General features: G+C 45.9%; 1 protein-coding gene across 4 annotated transcripts in view; it reads left to right on the forward strand.

Moving 5' to 3' along the window:
* LOC144474898 (uncharacterized) overlaps nt 1-24179 on the forward strand; it is a 50794-nt gene extending 26615 nt beyond the window's left edge. For 2 of the 4 annotated variants that reach the window (XM_078190275.1, XM_078190277.1), the window contains exons 2-10: nt 6203-6321; nt 6675-6849; nt 12876-13203; nt 13994-14297; nt 14359-14646; nt 15347-16689; nt 17471-17866; nt 18657-18812; nt 18915-24179. In XM_078190275.1, coding sequence (XP_078046401.1) covers nt 6232-6321; nt 6675-6849; nt 12876-13203; nt 13994-14297; nt 14359-14646; nt 15347-16689; nt 17471-17866; nt 18657-18812; nt 18915-19074 — 3240 coding nt within the window. In that variant the 5' untranslated portion in view covers nt 6203-6231 and the 3' untranslated portion in view covers nt 19075-24179. Of the gene's footprint in view, nt 1-6202; nt 6322-6674; nt 6850-12875; nt 13204-13993; nt 14298-14358; nt 14647-15346; nt 16690-17470; nt 17867-18656; nt 18827-18892 lie in introns of all 4 variants that reach the window. The other 2 variants (XM_078190278.1, XM_078190279.1) reach the window with 2 other exon arrangements.
* The last annotated feature ends 6 nt before the right edge of the window (nt 24180-24185 follow it).

Consider the following 24185-nt stretch of genomic DNA (forward strand, 5'->3'; position numbering starts at 1 on the left):
ATCCACGTGTTTCGTTATTCTTTTCATCCACTCTGAAATGTGAAGAATGCAATTTTTATCGCTCGTTTATCCTGAAATAACAATGAAACATTTCAAAAAATACTGTCCGTCCAAACTCGCAGAATTTTTAAAACCTGCCATTTTCACCGTTAGAATACGAACCCTTGACCTTTAACATGAATCAATAATACCGTAAAACGTGCCAGCAAAACTTTGAAATAAGCCGCGACGATTTTCACGAAATTACGTCGGTGGAATTTTCATCGAAGAACAGATCATTCGTTTATTTATATTCGACGGAAAAATCGTTTACTCGTTTAAAAAAAAAAAATAGCTTGTGCCCGACGGGTATGCAAACTTGAAATTCTTCCAAGGGTTAATTTAAAATATCTCCGGCCATACCGGTAACCAGCAACATCGAATATCCATTTTTAGTTCAGCAGGCATTATGTTCCGGGAAGAAAACCACGCGCAGATTATTTGCTCGCGGTTACGTAACCACCGCGTCTCGGCGTTCCCTGTGACGGCTTAATTGTATGAGCGAGAAAAATGTTAAACATACGATACGTACGATACAGGATTTTGATCTCCGTCTTTCTGCGCCGATAGCGGCACTCTGTCAAGTTCGATCGGTCGTTGGCTCGCGACGAAGAGGCGTCGCGAGCGTCGTCGCAGCGACGTTCTTTCGCCGAGGAAGCGAACGGCTGGGCACGGTGCGTTTAACACGTTGAAGCACGAGATTCTGTCTGAGCCCCTCGAGACTCCGTTGCTAATTGACTCAGCGTATCAACGACCTTTCTTACATCGCCAGTTTCCTTTTTCCATGCGAGCTTCTTTAAACCGACCGCCGCGGAATCTCCGCCCACTTGGCTCGTCTTTCCAGCTACCCCGTAAAGCTCGGACCACCCCGGTCCCCGTTTAGAATTGACTTACCGTACACTCGAGACTGACGGAACCTACAACATATTTTCGTAACTATTTAGTATCGTAGTAGAGTGCTTCTGATCTTTGGTGCTGTTTCGTAACTAATGCTTTAATAGCTTTCAAAATGTCACACTCATTATATCACATTAACCCATTAACGTACCATTTTCTTCACAGTCGCCGCGAATAGGAATTTTTCAATTGGCACAATCTCTTAGCAGGGACAGAACATTAACCCATTCGCTGCCAAGCCTAAATTATACGAAGACATTCCCATTGCCATTTATATTTCATCATTTATATTTTATCATTCTCTATAAGAAATAAAGTATTATTTTTGTAAAAAATTTTATTTGTAGTATTTTTTCAAGTTTTTTACATATTTATATTTATGTTGGTGGCCACAAAAAATTTGCTAATTCAAAAGCCTGCATGTTATAATATATTTAAAGTAGGACGAGTATACTCGTCCTGGCAATGCGTGACACCCTGCCAAAGACGAGTATACTCGCCCTTGGCAGCGAATGGGTTAATGTTTATTCCGTGCCGGAATTTACTCGAATGCTTAAATATTAATGATAAGGGATTAGAATGTTATTGCAATTTTAAAGAAGAAAATAAGATCCATATTTAATTATTTGTTACTAGTAATTTCCATCACGAGTCGGACTCGTCAAAGTACGGCAAGGGGTTAATACCTATTAGATCACGTTCTACAGTAATTTTAACATTGTTATATGAGTATATGAAATACAAATTATCTTCGGTAATTATTACAAAAAAGAAGTCAGATGTTTTGAATTTTAATCGCCCATTTTTGTCACAAATTGATGTCAGTGTCTAATAATAAATTTAAACTTTCTGGTTTCAGTTTCAGTAGTTCGATTACTTATCTTCAATCTATTATTGGAGGTGATTTCACTTTCCTTCATTAATATCTATTTTGTGACAATTTTGGAGGTTGATCTACGTTCAACTTTTGACCCTAAACCTGTTATCGCGGCTCAAATAACCGTTTTCACATTTTCGACTTACTCATAGAACTCCTTCAATTCGAAATTCAATGCTCGAGCAAATATTAAATACTGAATAAGTAAATAATTATCCGAGAAATTCAGCGGTATACGCGAATCATGTTGCCCGCAAATGCCGCGCACAGGCGATCGCATAAAATTGAAGGTTCCAAGAGCCATCGACGGTAAAAGTTTCGCGAAGTCTAGCGCCCGGCCCTCATTAATAGAAGAACCCTGCCGCGTTTTCTACCCGCGCAACATTTTCTCCTCTTTTCTGCTCCAGATATATACTTCGCGCTTTCTCGGGCAAACTGTATTCCGAGTCCCCGCTATGCCTGGAAAGCCGGTCGTCCGATTGTTCGCGCATTCCGTTTCAAAGGGGACAACGGGAAAGGAATTGCATGGCGACCCGAAAACGATCGCCGCTCGCGTTTCCACGGCGTCCCCGGCCGTCGTTTCCGTAAACTTCGTATACTTTCAACTTCCTCGCGGCGTTCCACCGATATAATACGATTCCCCTGGATCGAAACAGGGTCGGTCCTCCGTAACATCTTCGTCCGTGGCCAACGAGCATCGATAAATATTTCTGAACAAATTGTCGGCGAATAATGTGTATTATTTTACACCGGTGACAGGACTGAATTTAATCGGTTAACTGTGGCGCCCTCATTTAAAAGTGCGCACAGTTTCGTGTCGCCAGAATCAAGCCACGACGAGTATATTCGTCGATCGCGGAGTAAGTTGCGCTGGTAAGATGTTGGATGAAAAAGATGGGTTTATTTTATAAAAATAATATTTACGCACTTGAAATTCTTACGTCGCACTGTACTTATTTGATAAGAACCGCCGACGCTTGGTAAGATATGCACTGACACACAGTTTTTGGAGTTTGATACGGCAAGATGAAGATGAAGATCACCGAAAATTCAAAGTTGCTGCACTGCTCACGAGTCAGCTTTCTAGTTTATAAATCCACTTTTTCACTTTTGCCTTTGCCCCTTTTAGGTTAACATCTAAAAACCGTTATCATCACACATAAATAAATTCATTATGCGAACTGGTAAACTTTTTCAACCAGTGCATACGGGGACGCATGGCATCATCTCAAACTGTTTATATTTTCTATTTGATTGTCTCATTCCGGCATAACCTCAAAATATTCTAGACATCTTGAAATTTGAGAATATGTTTTGTTTTTCTCAAAAATTGCAATTTAAATAGCTAATGGTCACTGATTTATACGCATGACGAGTATACTCGTCAACACACAAAATTTTGCCACTTCTCCATGACGAGTATACTCGTCAATACACAAAATTTTGCCACTTCTCCATGACGAGTATACTCGTCAATACACAAAATTTTGCCACTTCTCCATGACGAGTATACTCGTCAATCACAGTTAACTAGTTAATAAGAAATAATCGGTTACAGAAATACTCGTGTAATTTGTAAAATATTGAAATTGAGGTAGTTACATAATTTCTTAGCCGAACATGTCGTCGTACACGCTGGTTTTTGCGAAAACAAAACCTTGACTCGGCGACAAAAATTTTCAATTTTTCTCATCGTATTTATTATTTTGTAAACGTTATTCTTGCCTTCTCAGTGTCGTCCTCGTGCCTGTACCACAAATCTCGAGTCTGTAGAAATTGTACAGAGAGAAAAACAATATCCAGTCGACTGCTGCAACATGTTCTTGCCGCGAACAATGTTTATCTCGCGTGAAACACCGCAGTCCGGCGATTGTTTCGCTTACGAACGCGGTACAGTTGACACGCACGGTCGTAAATCCTGGCCATATTCATGAGAAATTAGCAGTCGGCTCAATTTTCCTTGCTAATTCCGCCACGAATCTGAATCTAGCTATGCTAATCGTGGAAATCGCTTGAACGGGGGGCTCGACTAACGAGGTTCAATCAGGCGGTTACCGATTCGTAAATAATTACCCGAGCGACCCCGATTCTCCGGAGGATCGGTCGGCGTTCCAGCCGGTAGTTTTCAATTTCATCGGTTTTCGAGGCCCGGCCGATAGAGCCACAAGAACACGCGCGGCACACTCGGCCGTTGTTGCGTCCAATTATATGCATCGAGCTCTTCGAGCCGGCTCGTTTCCGCGTCAACTTGTCGGAATGTTTGCTCTCGCTGGCAAAAGAGCCGCGCAGCCCCGACGGTTTGCGCCGCGAGCTGTTAGGTCCCGGCGGGAAGCAACGTTAATTCGAAGGCTGCCGGCTTCCCCGAGCGTTCTTCGTTAAAAAACCCCCGGCAGAACGTTCTGCCGACCAGAAGTTTCATCGCAGCCTGAAACCGAGAAGCCGACTCCGAGGTCCAGCGCGAAGACCGCGGAGTTCCGAGGAACTATCTCTGAAATTTTTACGAGATCCTCCCTAAACCCGACCGACTGGTCGTGGTTTCCAATTCGCGGTGATTGCCAGCAAAAGCATCTCCGCGTCCGGATAACTGCGAAACCGGAGTCCGCCATTTTGTCAGCAGCTGCAGCGTCGAAGATTTTCCTGTTGCTTACCGCATGCTTCGCGGCTCGATATTTTTATTTATCTCCGTCGCGAGCACGTTCGTCGGATCAATTTCCAGCAGCAATTTCCGAGGAAATAGAGTTCCCGGGGGCAAATGTTTTCGTTACGCGTTTTCGTTTCGCCGAAAGAACCGTGGTCTCGAGGAACGTAATTCGATTCTATGTGCCTCATAATGCGCACGTATGCGTAGTCGGCGCTGTCGCGTGCTGGTATTATCGTTTTTCAATTTCGAGTGAACTAGGACGTGTCACGTCCGATCGTTTCGGTCACCCGATAGCCAGAGACGGTTCGTCGGTGGATTGGAGGTCAGGTGCTCGATCAGCACCGACGGGTGACGAGAGGCCTCTCGATATCCCTCATCCTGAGCGACGTTGGCGAGAGTTAATCGGTTCGTCCTTCGCTTAAATGCTCTAACTTCGGCTCTGATTAGCTTCTTTGGTCCGGCGACGGTTTCTCGATCGGACGCTGGCAGCGGACGCTAGTTAGTCCGCGGACGTGGTCCTCGGTCATTTGAAACTATAAAATCGTTGAAATATGGTGACGTCGCAACGAATGTACTGCGTGTTCCAGTTATGACTCAATTATCCACTAAACTACAGTTCGTTTCAAAAAGTGTGTCGAATGTAACTTACCCTGTTTCAAGGATGAAATATGTGTATTATTTTATGTGAAAAAATTGTGCGTTTCACGTTCATTGACTTTGGGTCTGAAGATTGTTGAAATGCTCTTTAAATCGTCGTTAAAGAGGTAAACTTTAAACAGTATCAAACGATTTTGAACAACCAACTTATATCAATTAATTAGCTTTAAAATGTATAATTCGTTTACATAAAATAAATATACAGTTCCATTAACACGTTGAATGCCACGGGGGTCACCGGTGACCGGCACTGAACTTGGCAGTGACGCCATGGGGGCCACCGGTGACCCGCGCGCTCAGATGGATGAAAATATAAATAATTTAAATAAATGACAATACATATAATTCTTACACGTTGAATGCCACGGGGGTCACCGGTGACCCCGTCGCAATTAACATGCCAAACATGGTTATACACTCTAACTTACCTACTGCAGATAATATTTGGACATTATATGTATCGCATAATAGAAAATTCATCGTGGCGCCACGGACAATTCCTGTAAAATAGGCGTGGCATTCAACGTGTTAAAGAAAACAGGTTAAGCCTCGTTTGAGGCAATTTTTAAAATTAATTATAGTTTGGTAGATAATTGAGCGTGTTACTTCGAACGGGACACCCACCCAGTACATAGTTTCGGTGACTTGAGAGCACCTTGAAAGTCGGAGCAGTTGTGCGGTACGTGGGTGGACATGCTCCTTGGCCGTAACGCTGTTTGATCGAACAGTAATTAAACAGTTCGGATCTAACCTTGCACCTTGGTTGCGCATCGTGACCCCGGTCCCGGACAAGTTCGAAAAGTCTGACCTTCTTTCATAGACGGAGTCCTACAAATTGACTCGCGTGAATAGACGTATAACGAGCGAATAAAATTGCGAATTAATTGCAATAAGTTCTACGAATAAAGAAGGCGAGTAGAGTGATCTACGCTGCAGCAGAAACCTGCAACAGATCGCCGATTCTGAGTAAGACCTTTCGTAGGTGGAGTTCAACTGAGGCGTTCGATAAATTAACACGATCGGTGGCTGTCCTGCGTTATAAAAGGCCGCAGGTGTTAGAGCGAATGATTAAAACGAAGGGTGTTTTGCAGCATCATCGAGGGCTGAGCTATCGAAAAATATGGCGTCAGGGGTACCGGGCGCCCATCAGAGGAAGCTTGGACCAGCGCCGATAGCATCCTTCGAAGACCTGTCCGACGAGGTGGAAAACGTGAGTCCTTCCCTGTGTCCTCCCTTCGTCCTCTTTAACTCGGCTGCGTCACGGGCGTGATCCGTGCCCGAGTCCTTCGTCCCCAAGACCTTCGACCTTCGATCGAGGATCTCTCGGCGATCTAAGCGTGCGTGATCCCTACGCAAAAAAAAAACACTCTCGAAGCTCCGCGTCCCCGGAGCAGGCTGAACCTGCCGTCTCCACCACCAACCAATCAATCAACCAACCAACCACCAACTACCACCACCAACTACCACCACCAACCACCAACTACCAACCACCACCACCACCACCAACCACACCCCAGTGACTGTGACCCGAGCGAAAAACCAGCGTTACGAATTTGAATGCAGGGGGAACCGGCTGCGCGAATGCCAGGCATCGTCGAGGTCACCACGCCGGCTACGCCTGGCAGTTCGCTGAAGACACCCAGCACACCGCGAATTGACATCAGCAGGGCCAGCAGTTCCTCCCACCATGAGGACAGTAACTCCAGGGACTCGACGCCCGAGAGGGAGCTTCTCGCAGGTAATTCTCGCCGTTCTTTTTTTTTCCTCTTCTTTTTCCACGACATCGTACGTTCACCTTTCGCGACGACCTTGCCGAGCGAATCACCTCTGCCCTTTATCGGCCCTGTGGGGCCACTGACGCCAGCCACACAACATCTAGCGAGTTCAGCTTCGATAGAGGACCGTCTCGGTTCCCTTCTCTCTTCCGGAGGATCAGTCCAAGCTTCTAGTCGACACATCGAGACGTATCCGTTCTCGAGTCAAGGTCATTTCGTGCAGATAATTAGCTAGAGATGAGATTCTAAGGTTCTACAGAGATGTCATAGCTTAGCCGTTCGTTTCGCTGCGATACTATTGAGAATTTAGTGTAGATAGACTGTTGGTTCTTAGAGAAACGACACTTTACACGTATTCGTTTACGCATGTATCAAGTAATTAACTCGAAGACCGCCGCTTTTACGTTATCCCTTCTTAACACGTTGAATGCCACGCCAATTTTACCGGGATCGTCCGTGGCGCCACGATGAAATTTCCATTTAGCGATACATGTAATGTTGAAATATTATATACAATAGATAAATGTTTATAAAATGTTTATTTCAAATGTTTTATACTGCATCCATTTCTTCACACCACTACATCAATGATGATAATAATAAAAAAATTATAAGTATTGTCATTTGTTTAAATTATATATATTTTCATCAATCTGAGCGCGCCGGTCACCGGTGGCCCCCGTGGCGTCACTGCCAAGTTCAGTGCCGGTCACCGGTGACCCCCGTGGCGTCACTGCCAAGTTCAGTGCCGGTCACCGGTGGCCCCCGTGGCGTCACTGCCAAGTTCAGTGCCGGTCACCGGTGTCCCCCGTGGCGTCACTGTCAAGTTCGGTGCCGGTCACCGGTGACCCCCGTGGCATTCAACGTGTTAAATAGGTGTTGCGATTAAGCTGCTGTAATTTACTTACCACGCGTGGCATGTTATTGGTCGGTAGCTAAAAAGGAGCAAGACTCTTAAGGTTATCTTTCCGTAAACTAGCCGAACGATATCTTGTAAAAGTCGTGAGCGCAAAGGTAATGGGGCTCGGGCGTAGTTCAAAGGAAAAATTGGCTAACTTTGACAGACGATAACTTCGCGAAAAATCATGGTAGGATGACCACCCTTTTCTTAACACATCTTGCGTGGGCACTTTGCCGCCAGAGTCTTACCGTTTTAGCGGGCGATTTTTTGCAGTTCGGACGCAAAATTCCTTCTGCATAAGATAACTGTAGTTTTTAAACATTAGGGTCTTTTGATCAAAGTTTCAGTTTCTGTGTTAAAAACAATTTCTCTATTCCCTTTAAAAAAATAAAACAACTTGTCAGAAATTAAAAACTAAGAAAATCAATAATAACGACTTTAGTCGCTTCCCGCGCAAGATGTGTTAAATTAATGCTTGCGACTACTTCTGTAAAACAATCTTTCCGACTTCTGAGCTCGATGCACCCTCGCTACTATGTCGTCAGTCAAACATGGCATTTCGTTGAGCAGCGTGTATTAGAACCGTAGCTCGTCAGAACTTCCGTGCCGGTGGTCACCGTATTTTCGTCGAACTTCAGTCCGGCGTTTAACACATTTGTACAGGTGGAAGAAGAAGCAAGTCGCCGGCCGTCGGAGAAGTTTTCGCGTAGGTAGGGCCGTTACAAGCAGAAAATTGAATTGCCGGGGCGTCGGGCGTGTGACGAAATTCAATTACAGCGCGCTAGACGGGCCGCGTCCGTCTCGGCGGTTTTCCTGCTCGCCTGGAAATTTCGTGCCGTATGTGGCAATCAAACAACGACAGTTTGATACGGCTCTCTCTCTCTCTCTCTCTCTTTTTCTCTCCGGCTTTGTCTCGCGGCTCTGTCTCCCCGAGGGTTTCTTGAAAAATACCCGTCGCGCGCGTCGCCTCGGTTTCCCAATTTCGGGGCAACAACGATCCAGTTTCGGGGCTCTCTCGCCGCCATTTTCTTCGCCGACACGGAGAAACGACCGCGGGCCACCGTGATTGTTTGGGTAAACCGTCCGCGCTTGGTCACATCGTATAACGTCGACTGTCCATTGTGGCGGAAGAATGAAAGGAAAGTTCTATCCGCGACAGGCCCGCGAAGAACGTCGCGTAAAACGTCGCCGCGGCGAGGAGAACTTCGCGACGGTAAAATGTAGTTGAACCGCGGCAGTCGGCGAGAGATGCAAAGCGAAATTATTCCGCGGCCGCGGTGGGCGGTTCTGGAAATTTTTGAAACGAGCTCGACCGAAGAGTTATGATCCTGTTTATGGTCCCGTCGGGTTTATTACCTTGCCGCGTCGTCGGTCTCCGAGCACCCGGTCGTCGTACATCAACGATAAAGAATTGAATGCACTCGCCAGTTTTACAATGTCGTCTGAATGTCACGCGACCCGCAAGATACAGTTTCACTTTTCCCCGCACGGCGCGCCAGGCCGCGGCTGTGTGTTCGATATCACCGATGCCTCTTTAGTTTTAAAGAGACCCTTGTCACTTTTAACGAGCGTCGCAACCGGCGCTCTTTTATTCCGATGCACAATTCTGCGGATGGACGATGTACATACAATGCAGCGGGGGATCGTAGTTCTTTTTTTCTTTTTTAACCCCCTATATTTTTAACCCCCTTTATTAAATGATTTGGCTCGCAATTTTGATGACACGCTTCTGGTGTGTTAACACTGAATTTACGGAGCATTAAAAATTGCTGTTCTATATTAGTTTGTGAAGATAACGATTTAAATTTTAGCTTTATGTTTACCGCAAATAATAACGAATGTATTAAATAAATAGCTCTTGAATGTATCTTCACAATCTGTTAGGTTGGAGGGAAAGTTCTGTCGTATTTTAAAGAAAATATTTGAATTCATTTTGCTTTAACACAAACCCAAGAAATTTAATGCGATCTCCAACAGTTGTATGATGAATGCCAAACTCTTCTGCAATTTCTCGACTTGTTAAATGTGGATTATCTTCCAACATGGATCGCAAAATATCATTATCCATCTTGGATGGTCGTCGAGATCGATAACTTTCTTGGAGCCTCAGATCCCCGGAACGAAATTTGCTAAACCATCTTTGACAGGTATGAACATTTACAATATTTTTTCCAAATACCGCACATAAATTTTTACATGCAACCGATGCGTTGCTACCTTTTTGGAATTCATACAAAATGCAGTGTCGTAAATGCACTTTATCTACTGACATGTTTTTCACTTTAAATAACACAAGAAAATGATGAACGGTAAAAAAGGACTCCTTTTACATTATACAGCAGGTAAAAAAACAAAAAAAATTCCCAATGACTCACTAGCCAGATGTTCTTTTATTTATAAGAAAAATTACCTGCCTATTTAAACTACGACAGAACTTTCCCTCCAACCTAATAAATAACCAGAAACTGAATGTTTAGTGTCCAGGTTCCGTAAATATAGTGTTCATCAACGAGACACGGATGAATTATTTTTGCTTGTAATCTTTTTTGTGATCCCTGCTATCTTTCATTTTTCCAAAATCGTAGGAAGAAATTCCAGTCCGTTTTTCGAATTCCTATCGCTTTGAATTTTAACTCCTCGCGTTCTTGAAATTCGCGAGAATATTGACCCTTTGTGTTCCTGAAGCTCGTAGGAACATTGGCCCTTTACACTGCTACAACTCGGGCAAACACTTGGCCAGCGATACTAGAGGGTGTCGCGGTCCCTTTAATTAGGTTATCAGGTCAGCATATACAATTCCAATAATGCACTGGACACCTTCGATTCGGTTGAACCGCAAGTGTACCAAGCGAATTTATTCAAACGTTTCTTTAAATTGTTGCGGTGGATTGTATGAATTATTTTGAGCCGAGGGATGGTCGTAAGGTAGTCGTTATTCATGAACTTGTTCATTTAGTAATTTACGTGTTCCTCAATTACTACAACATATTGCATAATAAATGAATTCCTTCGCATCTTAAATCATGTTGTTCCCGTCTTAAATTATTTTCTACGCGTCTTAGTTCATTTCGGTCGCATTTTAAATGATTTTACCTCCGACTTAGATTAATTTGTTCCCACCTAAAATTATTTGACTTGTCATCTTAAATTATTTGACTTGTCATCTTAAATTATTTGACTCGTCATCTTAAATTATTTGACTTGTCATCTTAAATTATTTGACTTGTCATCTTAAATTATTTGACTTGTCATATTAAATTATTTGACTTGTCATCTTAAATTATTTGACTAGTCATCTTAAATTATTTCTGCATCGAAGATCTTCCCATTGTATCGGCCATTTATAATGCTGTTGTTCCACGCGTGTAAATCCGTTCTGAAATCCGCGATCGGTAAAGTTCCCAGCAAGCAGAGCTCCCGATAAGGACCCTCCGATAACGACCCTCCACCAACGCGAACGTTTTTCCTCCGTCGATCTCGTTTCCATACAAAACTATAAAGCTATACAAAACGCGAGCTCACCTCGTGGAGAACCGTCGCGCCGGCGAATCGATCGTGACGATTCGCGTTGCCGTGAAATGGTCCCCGGAGATAACGCGAGCCTCGATTCCCGTTTCTGCGTGCACGGCCACGAATTAATACAGGTCGCCGAGCGAGTTTACGTAGGCGGGACGCGCGGGTTGCGACCGGAAGTTCGCCCTATATTTGCCATTGTCGCCGCGGCACACAAACGCTCCGCGTCCTGCAGGATGAAGCAACACGTTTCTCCGTTGTTCGCTGAAACAACTTTTCTGTATGTTCGTTAAGAGTGGACAATCGTTCGGCACGTGTCCGAGCGTCACGTGTCTTCGCATAGTCGACGATCTTCGAGGAAATAGATCATCGTACCCTTGATGGAATCTCGTAGAATTTATGAAACCGATGTGGTGATGTAATTAGCGACGTGTCAGCGGTTCTTTTTAGGTAGCTCCGTAAATAATGCGTCAATCTGGTTGGTAATACTTATACGAGGATATATAACTAATACTTTTAAAATGAGAATGGCTTAAAGTTACAGTATATCAGAAAACACTTGCAAGATTTTTCAAAACGCGGCTTCGTTTATAAAATATTTTTAATTAAAATAAAACAACACATTTCTAGGAAAAATGTTTCATACAGAAATTCATTCTCTTACGAAATGGAGTAACTTATGTATTCAACATTTTCCTCAAAAATGTCTTATTATCAAAATATTTAAATTTCGAGATCTGAAATGAACATACTGCATATGTTATGTACATCTGAAATATCTGAAAAGATTGATGCCTATTTTAGAAATTCCCATTACGCTTTTCTAACGTCAGCTGTGTACTACAACTTTAACGTATTCTCGATTCTAACGCAATCTCCGGCATTGTGAATTCCCCTTGCCAGTAATAGGTATACTTAGGTAATAGGATCGCGATCTATTTTCCTAAGGGGACGCTCGTCGACGAAAACGCTCTCGGGGCGCGCTTCGCGGAGCCAGCGAGTTTCCGAAAACGGGGCCGCAGGAAGTCGAGACAACGATAGAACATCTCCGGAACGGCAGCTAGCGATTTCTCGCAAGAAGCCGCGGCATTATTTATGCGCCGGCACAACAATCCAGCGGCCGAGAAAATCTGTTTACAAAGCATTAGGCGTAGCGACTCGATAACGTGGTTCCCCTCCACTTTGTGCAGAAAGCTCTGAATGCATACGGTCGATACGTTAATCAGTGGCGCGGCCGTCCGAAGAGGGAATTGATCCGTAGGTTTGAGGTCGCGATCTACACCTGCGAAGAGTATCCGTTTTTCTCATGAAATGAGCCTCGCAGGCGCGCGAGAGTGCGCGTCGCATGACGGCCGGTGGTGTTCCATCCGAGCACGGTTTAGCCAACTGTTCTTGTATCGATTGTAGACCATAATAGTTCGCTGGTAGAAGTAGGTTGTAACCCGACGGACGTTGTTAGAGAAGTAGCAGCGGCTAGCACCCGGCAGTCGTTCGTAGTGCGATCGTCGTAGATCGACGAGCCGCGCGGCGTCCTGTCGAAACGGTGAAACAGCTGGGTTCCGGTGAACGTTCCAGGCGGCGAGCCTCCACCTGGATGCAAGCTGACGCTGGGTTACAAAGAGGACGCTCAAGATCTGAGATCGTCCACGGAGGAGCTCGACCTGCAGGATCCTGTGCACGAGCAGGACCTCAGGCGGGAGTCGAAGAAGCTTGCCAAAAGAAAGAAGGACGATGCCTCGTTGTCCGAGTACAGCAGCAAGCTCGAGAGGGAGAGGAAGGACAGCAACTGCTCCGAGATCGTGCTGTTGAACATCAGCGGCAGGACGTCCAGGTTGTCGTCGGTCGGCAGCCAGGGCTCTGGAGCCTCTGGCAAGCTCTCCGTTGTCTCGGCTACTTCCTCGAGGTACGTTTGTCGTTCGACTTTCGTTCTACCAAAACCCGTTCACCGGATCTCCATCTCCAGGCTTCGTGCATTTTTCGTTAAAAAATGAGTAGGTCAAAAAGGAAATTGTAAAGACGCGGAAAGAGTTTGAGAATGTTTTTATATTACGTACCGCCTGCTGAAATTTTTAACAGAGAAAAGTTATTCCCAACAGAATTATATTTTGCATAAAAATCCACAGAGTCTATTCATCTCGTTCCGACCGGGAACGTTGCAAACTCGGCTTGAATGCATAGTGGGTACCTTTTCGCAGCAGGGCTGTACACATTTCAGAGAACCAGATGCCGTTTGGAACTTTTTAATTCCGTGCATGGTTACTGAGATGTGGTCGGTGAATTCTTGCGCTTCGTAATAGTCGGGCTGCAAATTTTATACGTTTAGGGCAGAAATAAGTGAGCGATATGCAGAAACTAGTGAAGAAATCAGAACAATTCAAGAATGTTGTCACATTGTCTTCAATGTAGCGCGATCATTAATTCTGTAAAGATCAACAGTTTAGTAGTAGTTTAAAAATAGTCGTCTTTAGGACGTCCTCAATTTGTCTTAAAAACCCATCTGTGCTATCTAAGATCGAATTTTCCATTTTTAATAACTCATTCATATTCGTCAATCTCGAGAACCTGCCAACATTAAATTACACAAAAATCGTACGAAGTCATAAAGTATGTGGCGTACTTTTTGGGAGAATGTCCCAGCCTGAAAGGTGTCAAATAACGAATTAATTTGTGAACAAATCGACGATCCCTGCCAGGTCACCGAGTCCGCACAAATGCCTGCTCGAGACCTCGTTCTGCGGGAGCAAGCCGACGCTGGCCGACAACCTGATAGAGCCGTCGAAGCCGGAGACGGACGACCTGGAGAAGATCCTGTTGAAACGCGAGGCGGACACCACGAAGGCGTTGATACCGGAGAGCATAAAGGTGTCGATGATCGATGGGAACTTGAAGCCAGACCCTCTGGACAAGCCGCGAAGAAGAGACCGGGAGGAGCGCAAGGAGATCTTCAAGAGAGAGGTGGAGATCACGAAGAGATTCCTAGAGAAGGTCAACATAGAGGTTCGTATCGGGCGACGAATCCGTTTCTCGAGCGTGACCTTGATCCCGGAAAATTCCGCAGGTGCCGATCGTGAAGAAGCCGGCGGACACGCAAAGTACAACGACGGCGCAGCAGTCGTCCAGCCGGAGTCTGCCGCAAGAGGTGCAGAAGCCGGTTAGCTTGGACTTCAACGACAAGAGAAAGAAGTCGCAGAACTTCAAGGAAATCGTGCAAACGACTCCGACAACGAGCAGCGTGACCGGAAGCCCGAAATTGCCGCGGCATCAGAAGGTTCGGGAGCTCGAGGGCTCCCGGACACCCAGCCCCTCCTCCGTCTCCCGAAAAAGCAGCTTCGCCTCCCTGTTCAAGGTACTGTTCGCCGTCTAGGACTGCTGTTGCCTTGGACGCGGCCTCGCGAGCCTCTCGGGCGCTTCTCCGATCTTGTCGTCCATCCCGTTGCGATCTATGACAGTGTCTCGTCCAGTGGAAAATTGTCAGAAAATTGTTAAGGCATAAAAAATTATTTATTATTAGATCACATATTCGGCTAATTGGATAATAAATCGTTTAATTATGCGTTATATTAGATGTGTATTGCTTTATAAATACATTCGTTTTATATTAATCATAATTATTTCACTCGACAATTACTTAATTCAAAAGTATGACTTTTTTCCCGACTGCTCATATACTCGAAACACTGTCTACTGGGAGGACTGAGAAAATAACTCTGAAAATCCTTTCATAGTTTATAGATCCTAGGCTCTAGAACGTCTAGAAGACAGTATCGATCAACAAGCGTCTTCTAGATTATTTAGAGAAAGTCCCTAGAAAACTATAATATATATTACTCGAACTCCGGTTCTCCTAGACTCGATCGCTCGAAACGGGATCGCAGGATCGGGATCGCGGAGGCTCGCGCCTGCGTCCCGCTGTACGCTTTGCCCGCTTGTCTCACCCGCACATGGATTCCTTGCTTTGTCTTTGTAGAAGACCCGCTAGCTTTTTCGAGAAGAGTGTGTCGCATAACACTGCATGTTCTTGACGATCCGCGTGTTCAACTTTTAAGGGCCGAACAGACAGCAGTGTGTTGAGCCCAGAATCACCGTCGCCGAGCACGAAACCGCGACGTAGTCTGACCTCGAAGATAAAGGACACCACGGAGAGTCTGCGCAGCAGATCGAAGTCGCGCGAGCGCGTGTCCGCGGAGAAAGGCTCGAGCCTGAAGAAAGACTCGAAGAACAAGGGGGTGTTCTCGTCGACGTTGAGCCTGTTCAAGAAACGCGAGCGGAAGAAGAGCTACGACGAGGCGATCGCGGCCGCGTGCGGCACGGAGCTGGAGGACATTGGCGGGCATCCGTCGTTGGAGAGCATAGGGAACGTGGAGTTCCGGTTCAACGCCGAAAGGGACAACAGGAAGGACGACTCGATCTTCATAAGCCTGCACGCGGACGACAGGAACTACGAGGAGGCGTTGCCCTCCGAGAGCGTATCGATTCCGTTGGAGACGCCGACCAAGCTGCTGGACGAGTACGAGTCGGAGCCGCGGACCGGCAGCATAGTGACACAGGTGTCGATCGAGCATCATCCGGTGCCGGCCAAAATAAAGACCGAGGCCCAAATCGAGATCACCTCGAGGTCCTACTCGCGAGACAGCGGACCGCTGCCCAGGAGCGTCTCGAAGGACTCGGAGATCTCGAGGAGCTCCTCGAAGGAGTCCAAGATCAGCTCGCACAGCAAGATCATCGAGGCGAAGTCAGGCGACAGCAGGCCGCCCTCGGAACACAGAGTGTCCAGCAGTTCGTCCAGAGACTCGGTCGGCAAGAAGGAGATCACCAAGCCGAAAAGGAAGAGCAAAGAGGTCCAGCAGATCGAGCCGCCCGAGAGAATCGACGACAACGCGCCCCGACAGAAACAGCAGCCCAAGGAGCCGTCACACAAGGAGCCATCTCACAAGGAGCCATCTCACAAGGAGCCATCTCACAAAGAGCCTTCTCACAAAGAGCAGTCTCATAAAGAGCCGACTCACAAGGAGCCGTCTCAGAAAGAGTCGACCCACAAGGAGCTGACCCACAAGGAACTGGCCAAGGAGCTGGCCAGGGAGCTCGCCCTAACCAAGCGGTTCGCGGAGCTGCCGGACGACGGACTCAGACCGGAGGACGGCCTCGCGAAGGCGCCCAGCGTCGTCTCCGATCTCGATCACAACAGTTCCGAGTCCGAGCGTGACTCCGAGATCGAGTTCATCAGGAACAAGACCGAGAAGATCGTCCAGGAGCTGCCCGACGAGAGGAAAGGATTGTTTTACGAGGAGAGCTTCGAGGAGGATCTACCCTACGTACCGACCACCCTACCTTTAGAGAAAAGCGTCGCCGTGCCGATCCTGCCTGTCAAACAACGACTCCAAGAAGTTAGGTAGGTCGTAGGCCGGATCCGTAGGTGGCGACGGGTAATGCCAATTTGTTCATTCACGGTGTTCGCTAACTGTTTCGTTTCGGTTCATTGGCTTCGGTGTTACTTCGCTGTCTAACTTCATCCACGAGACACGGAGACTTTACCAATGAAACACTTTCGCACAGTCGATACACAAGACCCTCATACGTTCCTCAAAGTTATGATTCGCTCGTTCTATTTCTTGGTCCGTTGAATTATTTCACTGGATTCGAATCATAATGGCGTAAGTGATATTTTCGAAAATGTTAAATTAAAAGCAAAGTAAATGATAATTTTACTATACCAGTTATCTTAGCTGAACATTACAAGGTATATTGCTTCGTTCAAGATAGATTTTATTTAGATACAATTGCACAAATAAATTCTATGATCGAATTGCTTTAACAATTTTTACCAGTAAGCAATAACACTCCTCGAAAAATTCTACACGCGCCATTAAGGATCCAAACCGTTTATTTATTTAGATCTAAAGAATTAATTTCCGCGTAGAAAAGATTCAAACAAAGGTTCCTAGCTCTTGATTGGTAGCCTTAGAGCGTAAAGAGATTGAAACCGATCGTGTATGCATCGATCATAACCGGACGAGGCGTATGAGGGTGAACAGTCTACGAAACCAAAACCACGCAAACTGTTCGTAACAAAAACGCTTGGTACCAGTAGAATGACGATGGTAGAGCATCGGCGTCGGTAGCGTGTTTCACGATAGAGCGCCGACACCAAATGGTTTGTGAACGATGTCCAGAACGATACCGATCGAGAGGCCTCGGTCGACGACGCCCATAAACCCGACGCTGCTCGACGAGTTCGTGATGCAGACGTCGCTCGACGAGCGCCGCATCGAGAAGATGAAGATCTCGCTGCCCCGGGAGGACAGCCGCAAGCTGAAAAGTCCCCGGAAGCATCCGGCGAACACGTTCACGGAGTTCGCCGGTAAAGTAACCGACGCGGGTCGAAGGGCCGCGGGAAAGTCGCCGAGCCCACCGCCACTGCCACCGAGGGCCCCGGCCAGACCCACCAATTGGATCAACTTCGAGGAGATACCGGAGAAGAGGAAAGCGCCGAAGAGAATCCAGACGATCCCGCGGGCCGACGACGAGCCCAAGTCCGGGTACAGCTACGTGCAGCCGGAAGAATGCAGGTACGTAAATCGAACGTAGAATATTTCCCGTATTTCTTCTCCCTTGCTGGCACAGTATCAGCGAATCTCCATCAACGTAGACCGTGACGCATTCGCGTTAGTCGTGATCAGAATTCTAGTTATTGCGCTCTCTATTAAGCTTCGAGCGGTGACCATTGGTTTAATATCGTTAGTGGTGCCGTGATATTAAATTGACATTAACTGAGACAATTACGTGAAATTATCATGAATTCATGCGGAGTCGATTCGACGACGAGTCACCATTAATTAACCCCTTGCGCTACGATGTCTTTCAGAACTGCATCGATTACTTTTTCGTTCTCAATCATTTCCTTGATGCAGCGAGATAATTTTTCTTTCTCGTTCTTCTTCATTCGCTTTCATTCTCAGATTTTGATGACGAAGGATTCAAGTTTTGTTTCGATTTGATAGAAACGATTGGCAGCATTTATCGAATCATCCTCGATATGCTACGACTCGTTATTATACTGCAAATGATTAACCGAAGAATTTTTCTACTTGTCCAACCGTGTAACGCTGTAACAAACTTCCATCAAAAGAATCGAGCACACGCGGTCTGCGGCGCGTATTCTAAAAAAAGAAGGAACGTTAGATAAGAGCCGCGGCGAGAACGACGTAACGCTCGGAAAGATTTCTCGCGTAGGTTGTCGCGGCGTGTTACGCTTTATGAATGATGTCGCGGCCGCGCGCGCGTACCATCTATAAATAAGTCGGATCTCCTCCTCCCCTCTTGTGCGGGCTAACCCCAGGTGAAAAAATCGATCGGCAGGTGCGAGTGCCACGAAGAGTCGCGAAGAGCGTCGCTGAGAGAGGCCGCGGCGACCAGGACGTCGTCCTCGTGCAGCAGCAACGGCGAACGATCGTGCAACGGCGACAACTGCACGATGCCGGCGTCCGGATCGGTGGATCGTGCCAGCATCGTCAGGTAAACGCGCCCGGGTACGATCGTCGATCACAGCGGCACCGTTTCGTAGGACACACGTTGAAGACGCTAGTGATGAGTAGAAGTCTGTTTCTGTACTTTCAGTGACAGCTCGTTGGAGTGTAGCCTGAGCATCGAGGAGGGCGCGCAAACCCTTCTCGCGACGGACTCCTCGTCGAGACCGTTCGGCATGGACCTCGACGTACGGTCGAACAGGTCCAGCATCGTGTCCCAGGACGAGACTGACGAGATCCAGCACCAATAATTCATTTCACGGCACGCCTCCTCGCCTTACTCTCCCTTTTTAACAGATTCTCCTCCTCGTTGGACTCCTTCGGCCGAGTTCTCGTCGCTCTCTCTATCTCTCTCTCTCTCTCTCATTCTCTCTCAGCCGCTCTCAGTCTCTATCACTCTCATTTCATTTCATTTTCATTATTCGGCGGTGTTCTAACGACCGACACCGGGTCTTCTGTTCTTCGATTTATTCACCTCGGGCATGGATGCAAATTTACTTCCCTAAGCAGCTCTCTTCTCAAAGTTGTACGAAATCGTCTGCATGGAAACGTTATTTACGACATGCGTTGCGAAAAGTAACACGTTTCACAATTTTTTAGTAGAACAAATGTATCAGTTATTGTGCCGTTAACCCCTTGCCGTGCCATTTTCTTTAGAAGTTATATGATTAGAATTCCTTCGATCGCACTAATTTCTTAGATGAAAAAGGAAATTTTATATTTATTCTGCGCTTATATCTACTTGAATGTTTAAATATTGGTAACGAGAGAATAAAATTTAATTCCTAGTTAAAGGAACGGGTGAATATTCATACCTAATAGCTTATTACTAGAAATCTCCGTCACGAGTCTGACTCGTTAAAGTACGGCATGGGGTTAATCAACATCCAAAGTTTAATAATTAAATGCGAATAGTTTTGAATTAAAATGAGATAGTTTCCTTTACCGATGAAACATTTTAATTGTATGTCAATGTCCTTCGGATAAGTACAAAATTGTTTGATAATTGAAATATGTCAAGAGCACAAAATAATTAACAAAATAAGGAGCACAGTTTTGTGATCTAGAAAAGATGAATAACTAATTGCTGGTCGACGACTACCGAGTCTTTTCTATTTTGTTACCGCGTGTAAATTTCTGTACACCGATCTTGTACTGTGTAACAATTTCTTTATACTGATCTTGTGCCTTGAACCTTGCATATACCCGAGTCAAAATGCTCGCCCCCGCAATCTAATTGCTTTCAATCTACCACGAAAGAAATCATGTTTCATCTGTTCTAATTCATATTTACTAAAAAAAAAAAAACCAGTTGTTCCGGTTTTCTTCATCAAATTCGCAAAGTCTAACGTGCTTTTTAAGGAAACACAAACGAATTATTTTTCGTAACGCACGACGATTTTGTATAAAAAAACAATCCACTTTGTTCGCGTAGAAAGTACGAAACCCTTTCCTCAACGAAGAATTGCATAATTTTGAGAAACAGAAGAGGGCTTGAGTTTGTTAGCCAGTTATCGAGGCAGTCCTGATCGGTACAGCGTTCCCTCCATATCGTCGCGCGAGAATTCTCTTCTATCTCGCGACATATTTAATAGTAAATCGTTGAACAATGAAAGAGAAGATCGACCATCTTCCGCCGTTTTTAAACATCTCGATGTACTTTCCAAACCGCGCGACGCTAAGGGGGGAGAGGAACGTTGCAACCCCCGCCATGCCCGATCCGTCGAATGGAAGGCAACGTAGGAGCAACTCGTTGTCCCGCGGCATTTTCCTCACTTTCTCCCGTTTTCTATCGTCGTTGCCAGCAACGACCCGCCCCGCCTGTTTCGCCGGGACTTCTTCCCGACGCATTTCAGTTCGCAATCGTCTGTCGCGCGTCTTTTGTACATAGCACGTTGCAATAGCCCGAACGTTGTCATTTTCCACGCGAGAATCTTTTCAATCGAGGAGCGTACCCCTTCCACGAGAACTCGTTCGTTTTTCCTCGTTATCTAGATTCCACGTTACCTTTTACGGACAGAAGCATGCTTGCTCGTGTGTGTGCGAGCGCGATGACCAAAAAATGCTTCCTTTTACGGTTTAGAGAGAGGGGCAGTGTGCGAGCGACGCCCGCCGTAACGGCGAACGGTGGCTCGCTGGACCGACGGTTATCATTGACCAGCTTCATATCATGTAGGTAGAATTTAGCTCTGTAAGTGTTTTTTCCGTGGTGCCGTAAAAATTTATCGAATGTTGAAAGTATGAGATCGTTATCGGCGTCGCGTTGGGATGGATCGTTCCGGCGGCCGGCCACCCTCGACTTCCGGTCTGCGAATATTCCACCGTGTCCCAACCCCTTGACGCGCGAACTTACTCCTAAATGATTCCGCGCGAAATCACCGGGAGTAAAATTGGCTTGGTTTCGAGAAGCAACCGATTTTTGAACGGGGACAATATGGCCGCCGCACAGTGGAGCCAGTGCGCCAAACGCGGTAAAATCATTTCGTATCATAAACGATCTGGTCGATCTGCCATTATTTCCCTTCTTTTTCAAACAACGCATAATTAAATCATGGAAATTAACTTTAACTGTTAACTCTAACTAAAACTCTATGCAAATTAAGTTTGCATTATAGGAGCATTTTATTCAAATGACCTCTTACCGCGTTTGATCTGCAATGGCCCCAATGGCCCCGATGGCCGTCGTTGATTGTCGTTCATCGCGAGATTCAGCATCCCGTCGCCAAGGCAGCTCGGTCTTGATTTCGCGAACAAATTAGCCGAGCTTGGCTTCTCGCGAATTTATTATTATCCATTCGACATGATATCGAGAACGCGCTGGGCTTTTGCGGAAGTCGAGGATTTTCCGCACGCGTTCCTTTGTCGATGGCCGCGAGTTATCGATAGTTCGTTCTGCCGGTTATCCGTTGAACAATCTTGTGCGCGATCGCGGGGAATCGTTCGCACGTCATATCCTACGAATTCGAGATTTTTCCTCTAGATATCTCCATTTTGTCGGTCACGAGCCACCGTCCGCCGTTCGGCGAGGCGACCTGGAACGGCCTGCCACAAGAAACGGAACTCGGAGGCAGCGATTAGTTAGCGAGCTTAGATGCAAGACAGAATCAAACAACCACGAACGGTCGGAATCGATCGATTCCGTTTCGAGGGAAGACGAGAGGCTCGGAAATCGTCGATTATTTCTTACCAGACCGCGGACGTTTATGCAAAATGAAAATTGACCGTTTCTACAAAAAGATAATGAAAATAAATGTTATTCTAATTATTTTAACACTAAACCTGTCGAGCTTTAAAAACGTGTGTGCTAAAATCGAAAATGTAAAAGTGGTCATTTTGACTGGCACGACAGGTTCAGCGTTAATAATCCATAATCGCTGGTAAATTGCAAGATGTTAGTCTTAAATTCATTCAATCGTTTCACAGTTTGAAATTTCACTTACTCGTTTCCGTCATAAAAGCATAATATCCGTGCTCTATTTACCACAAGCTGTCCGATCATTTCGACGTTTTGTTATATCATTTTTTCTAACATTTATATGAACACGAATTGATGGCACCAGCCTCTAGCTGGTGCACCGCCTCAATTCCAGCTGTTCCCAGAGCCTCGACTCGCCTAATCTGAAAAATTAGGACGAAGTGCGCCAGGTTCCCTCGGGAGAGGTCGATTCCGCTCCGTGGAAGTTGACCTAAAGAGTACAAGGTAGTAGCGGTAATTGTAAAGTTAATGGATCGTACGGTCGATAGGGATCTTGTTAAATTAGCTGCGCGAGCGAGCCAACGGTGTATATCCGCTGTGTATGGTTTAGGGTAAATTAGGCGATGAGAATGAACGCGTCTCTCGCGGCGCCCCAGGAGATGCGTCTGCCACCGCAAAAACAGACGGTCGGCGATCGCCGAGCGACGAACCTTTCCGGCAGACTAGATCGCTGTTTCGTGCTTTTTCTGTTCGCCGATCGGTATAGTAGGCGGATCGTGTAGAGGTCGAATGTCGGCGAGGCTACCTTAGAGGGTGATCCTCGATCGCGTTTAGGCGAACCTCCTCGCGACGAGGAGCAGCGTCCCGTGGTCGCAGGAGAAGGTAACGAAACGAACAACTGTCGTGTTCAGTGTTCGCAGAGATATAAGTTACGCGCGGAGCGGGGACAGGTGGGGGAAGGAGTGGGGTATCGAACACAAGCGCGGAAGTTCCGCATAGCGTGAGATCGGTAGACCGCGGATTTTTAATGCAAAGGCAGAAATTGTCTGACTCGATTACGAGGAACATAAGCTGGATGGAAATATCTTTCCACTTTTAATAATCGTGATGAGTTAAAAACATTTTACAGCTCTTCTAATTCCTTTCGAATTTTGTATTTGATCTATTACGCATCGAGTCCGCAGTCCAGTGATCAGACAAGCCCTACGTCGCGTCGCGATCGTAGCTCGGAATTATAACGCTCGCCCGGTAGACTTGCCACGCCGATGTATCGCTCCTTCCGTAACTCGTTTCTCTGAGAACGCTGACGGTGTTTAACAATGTCTGCTCAACAAATTGCGTTTCTTCGACTACGTTAGCTCTGTGTACAACCGAGACAAACAAAATAACACTGTGTTCAAAATGGAATTTAAAAAAAAAAAGAAACAGCAGGGGAAACGCGTGTCGTTCTGACGCACCGGAAGTCGACGCTTTCTGTCGGGGATCACTCGAGAAATCGGCCGTATTCGAAGGCTGCGATTGACATTGCTCGTTCGTTTTCCAAAACATTTTCGACAGAAACACCTGGTCAAAGCCCAGAAAGTAATTAACATATGTTATTCTATATCAATGAGAAGACTATTTATTTCGATCTTTCGCCATTTTTATTATAACATTCGGTTGAAGTAACAAATTCGTACAGTGATTTTCTATGAAAAAGTTTTTACAACTTTAGCTATTTTTAAATAGCTGAATATCGGTTTAAAATAACTAAATCGATAGGTTCAGCGTTAATATATAAACTTTCTTCGAATCTTTTCACTAAATAAATATTTCACGCATTTGTTCATCGTACAAATGCATGAAATCCGCAGTCTATTAACGATCAATGTCGATCAAAGCTCCACCGAGACTTCGCTGCGCCGCCGGTGCGCAGGAACGATTCTTCTCGAGTTCTCCCGTGTACTAACGCGTCTAGGAATTGAGTAATTGTTCTACTTTTTATCTTCGCCCACGGACAAAGAGAAACCGTAGCTAGAACGGAAGGTGAACCAACCGATGGGACCCTTCGATCGTTAGCCGCGCGTAATTAGTAGTGTCTTTTTCCTTGAATATTGATGTGCGTAGCTTCATCTCTTTGTCGAATTGTTCAGCCGCCATCCGGGAACCACTCATCGCCGCCATCTT

The sequence above is a fragment of the Augochlora pura genome, chromosome 9 (assembly GCF_028453695.1).
Source record: "Augochlora pura isolate Apur16 chromosome 9, APUR_v2.2.1, whole genome shotgun sequence".
Lineage (NCBI taxonomy): Eukaryota > Metazoa > Arthropoda > Insecta > Hymenoptera > Halictidae > Augochlora > Augochlora pura.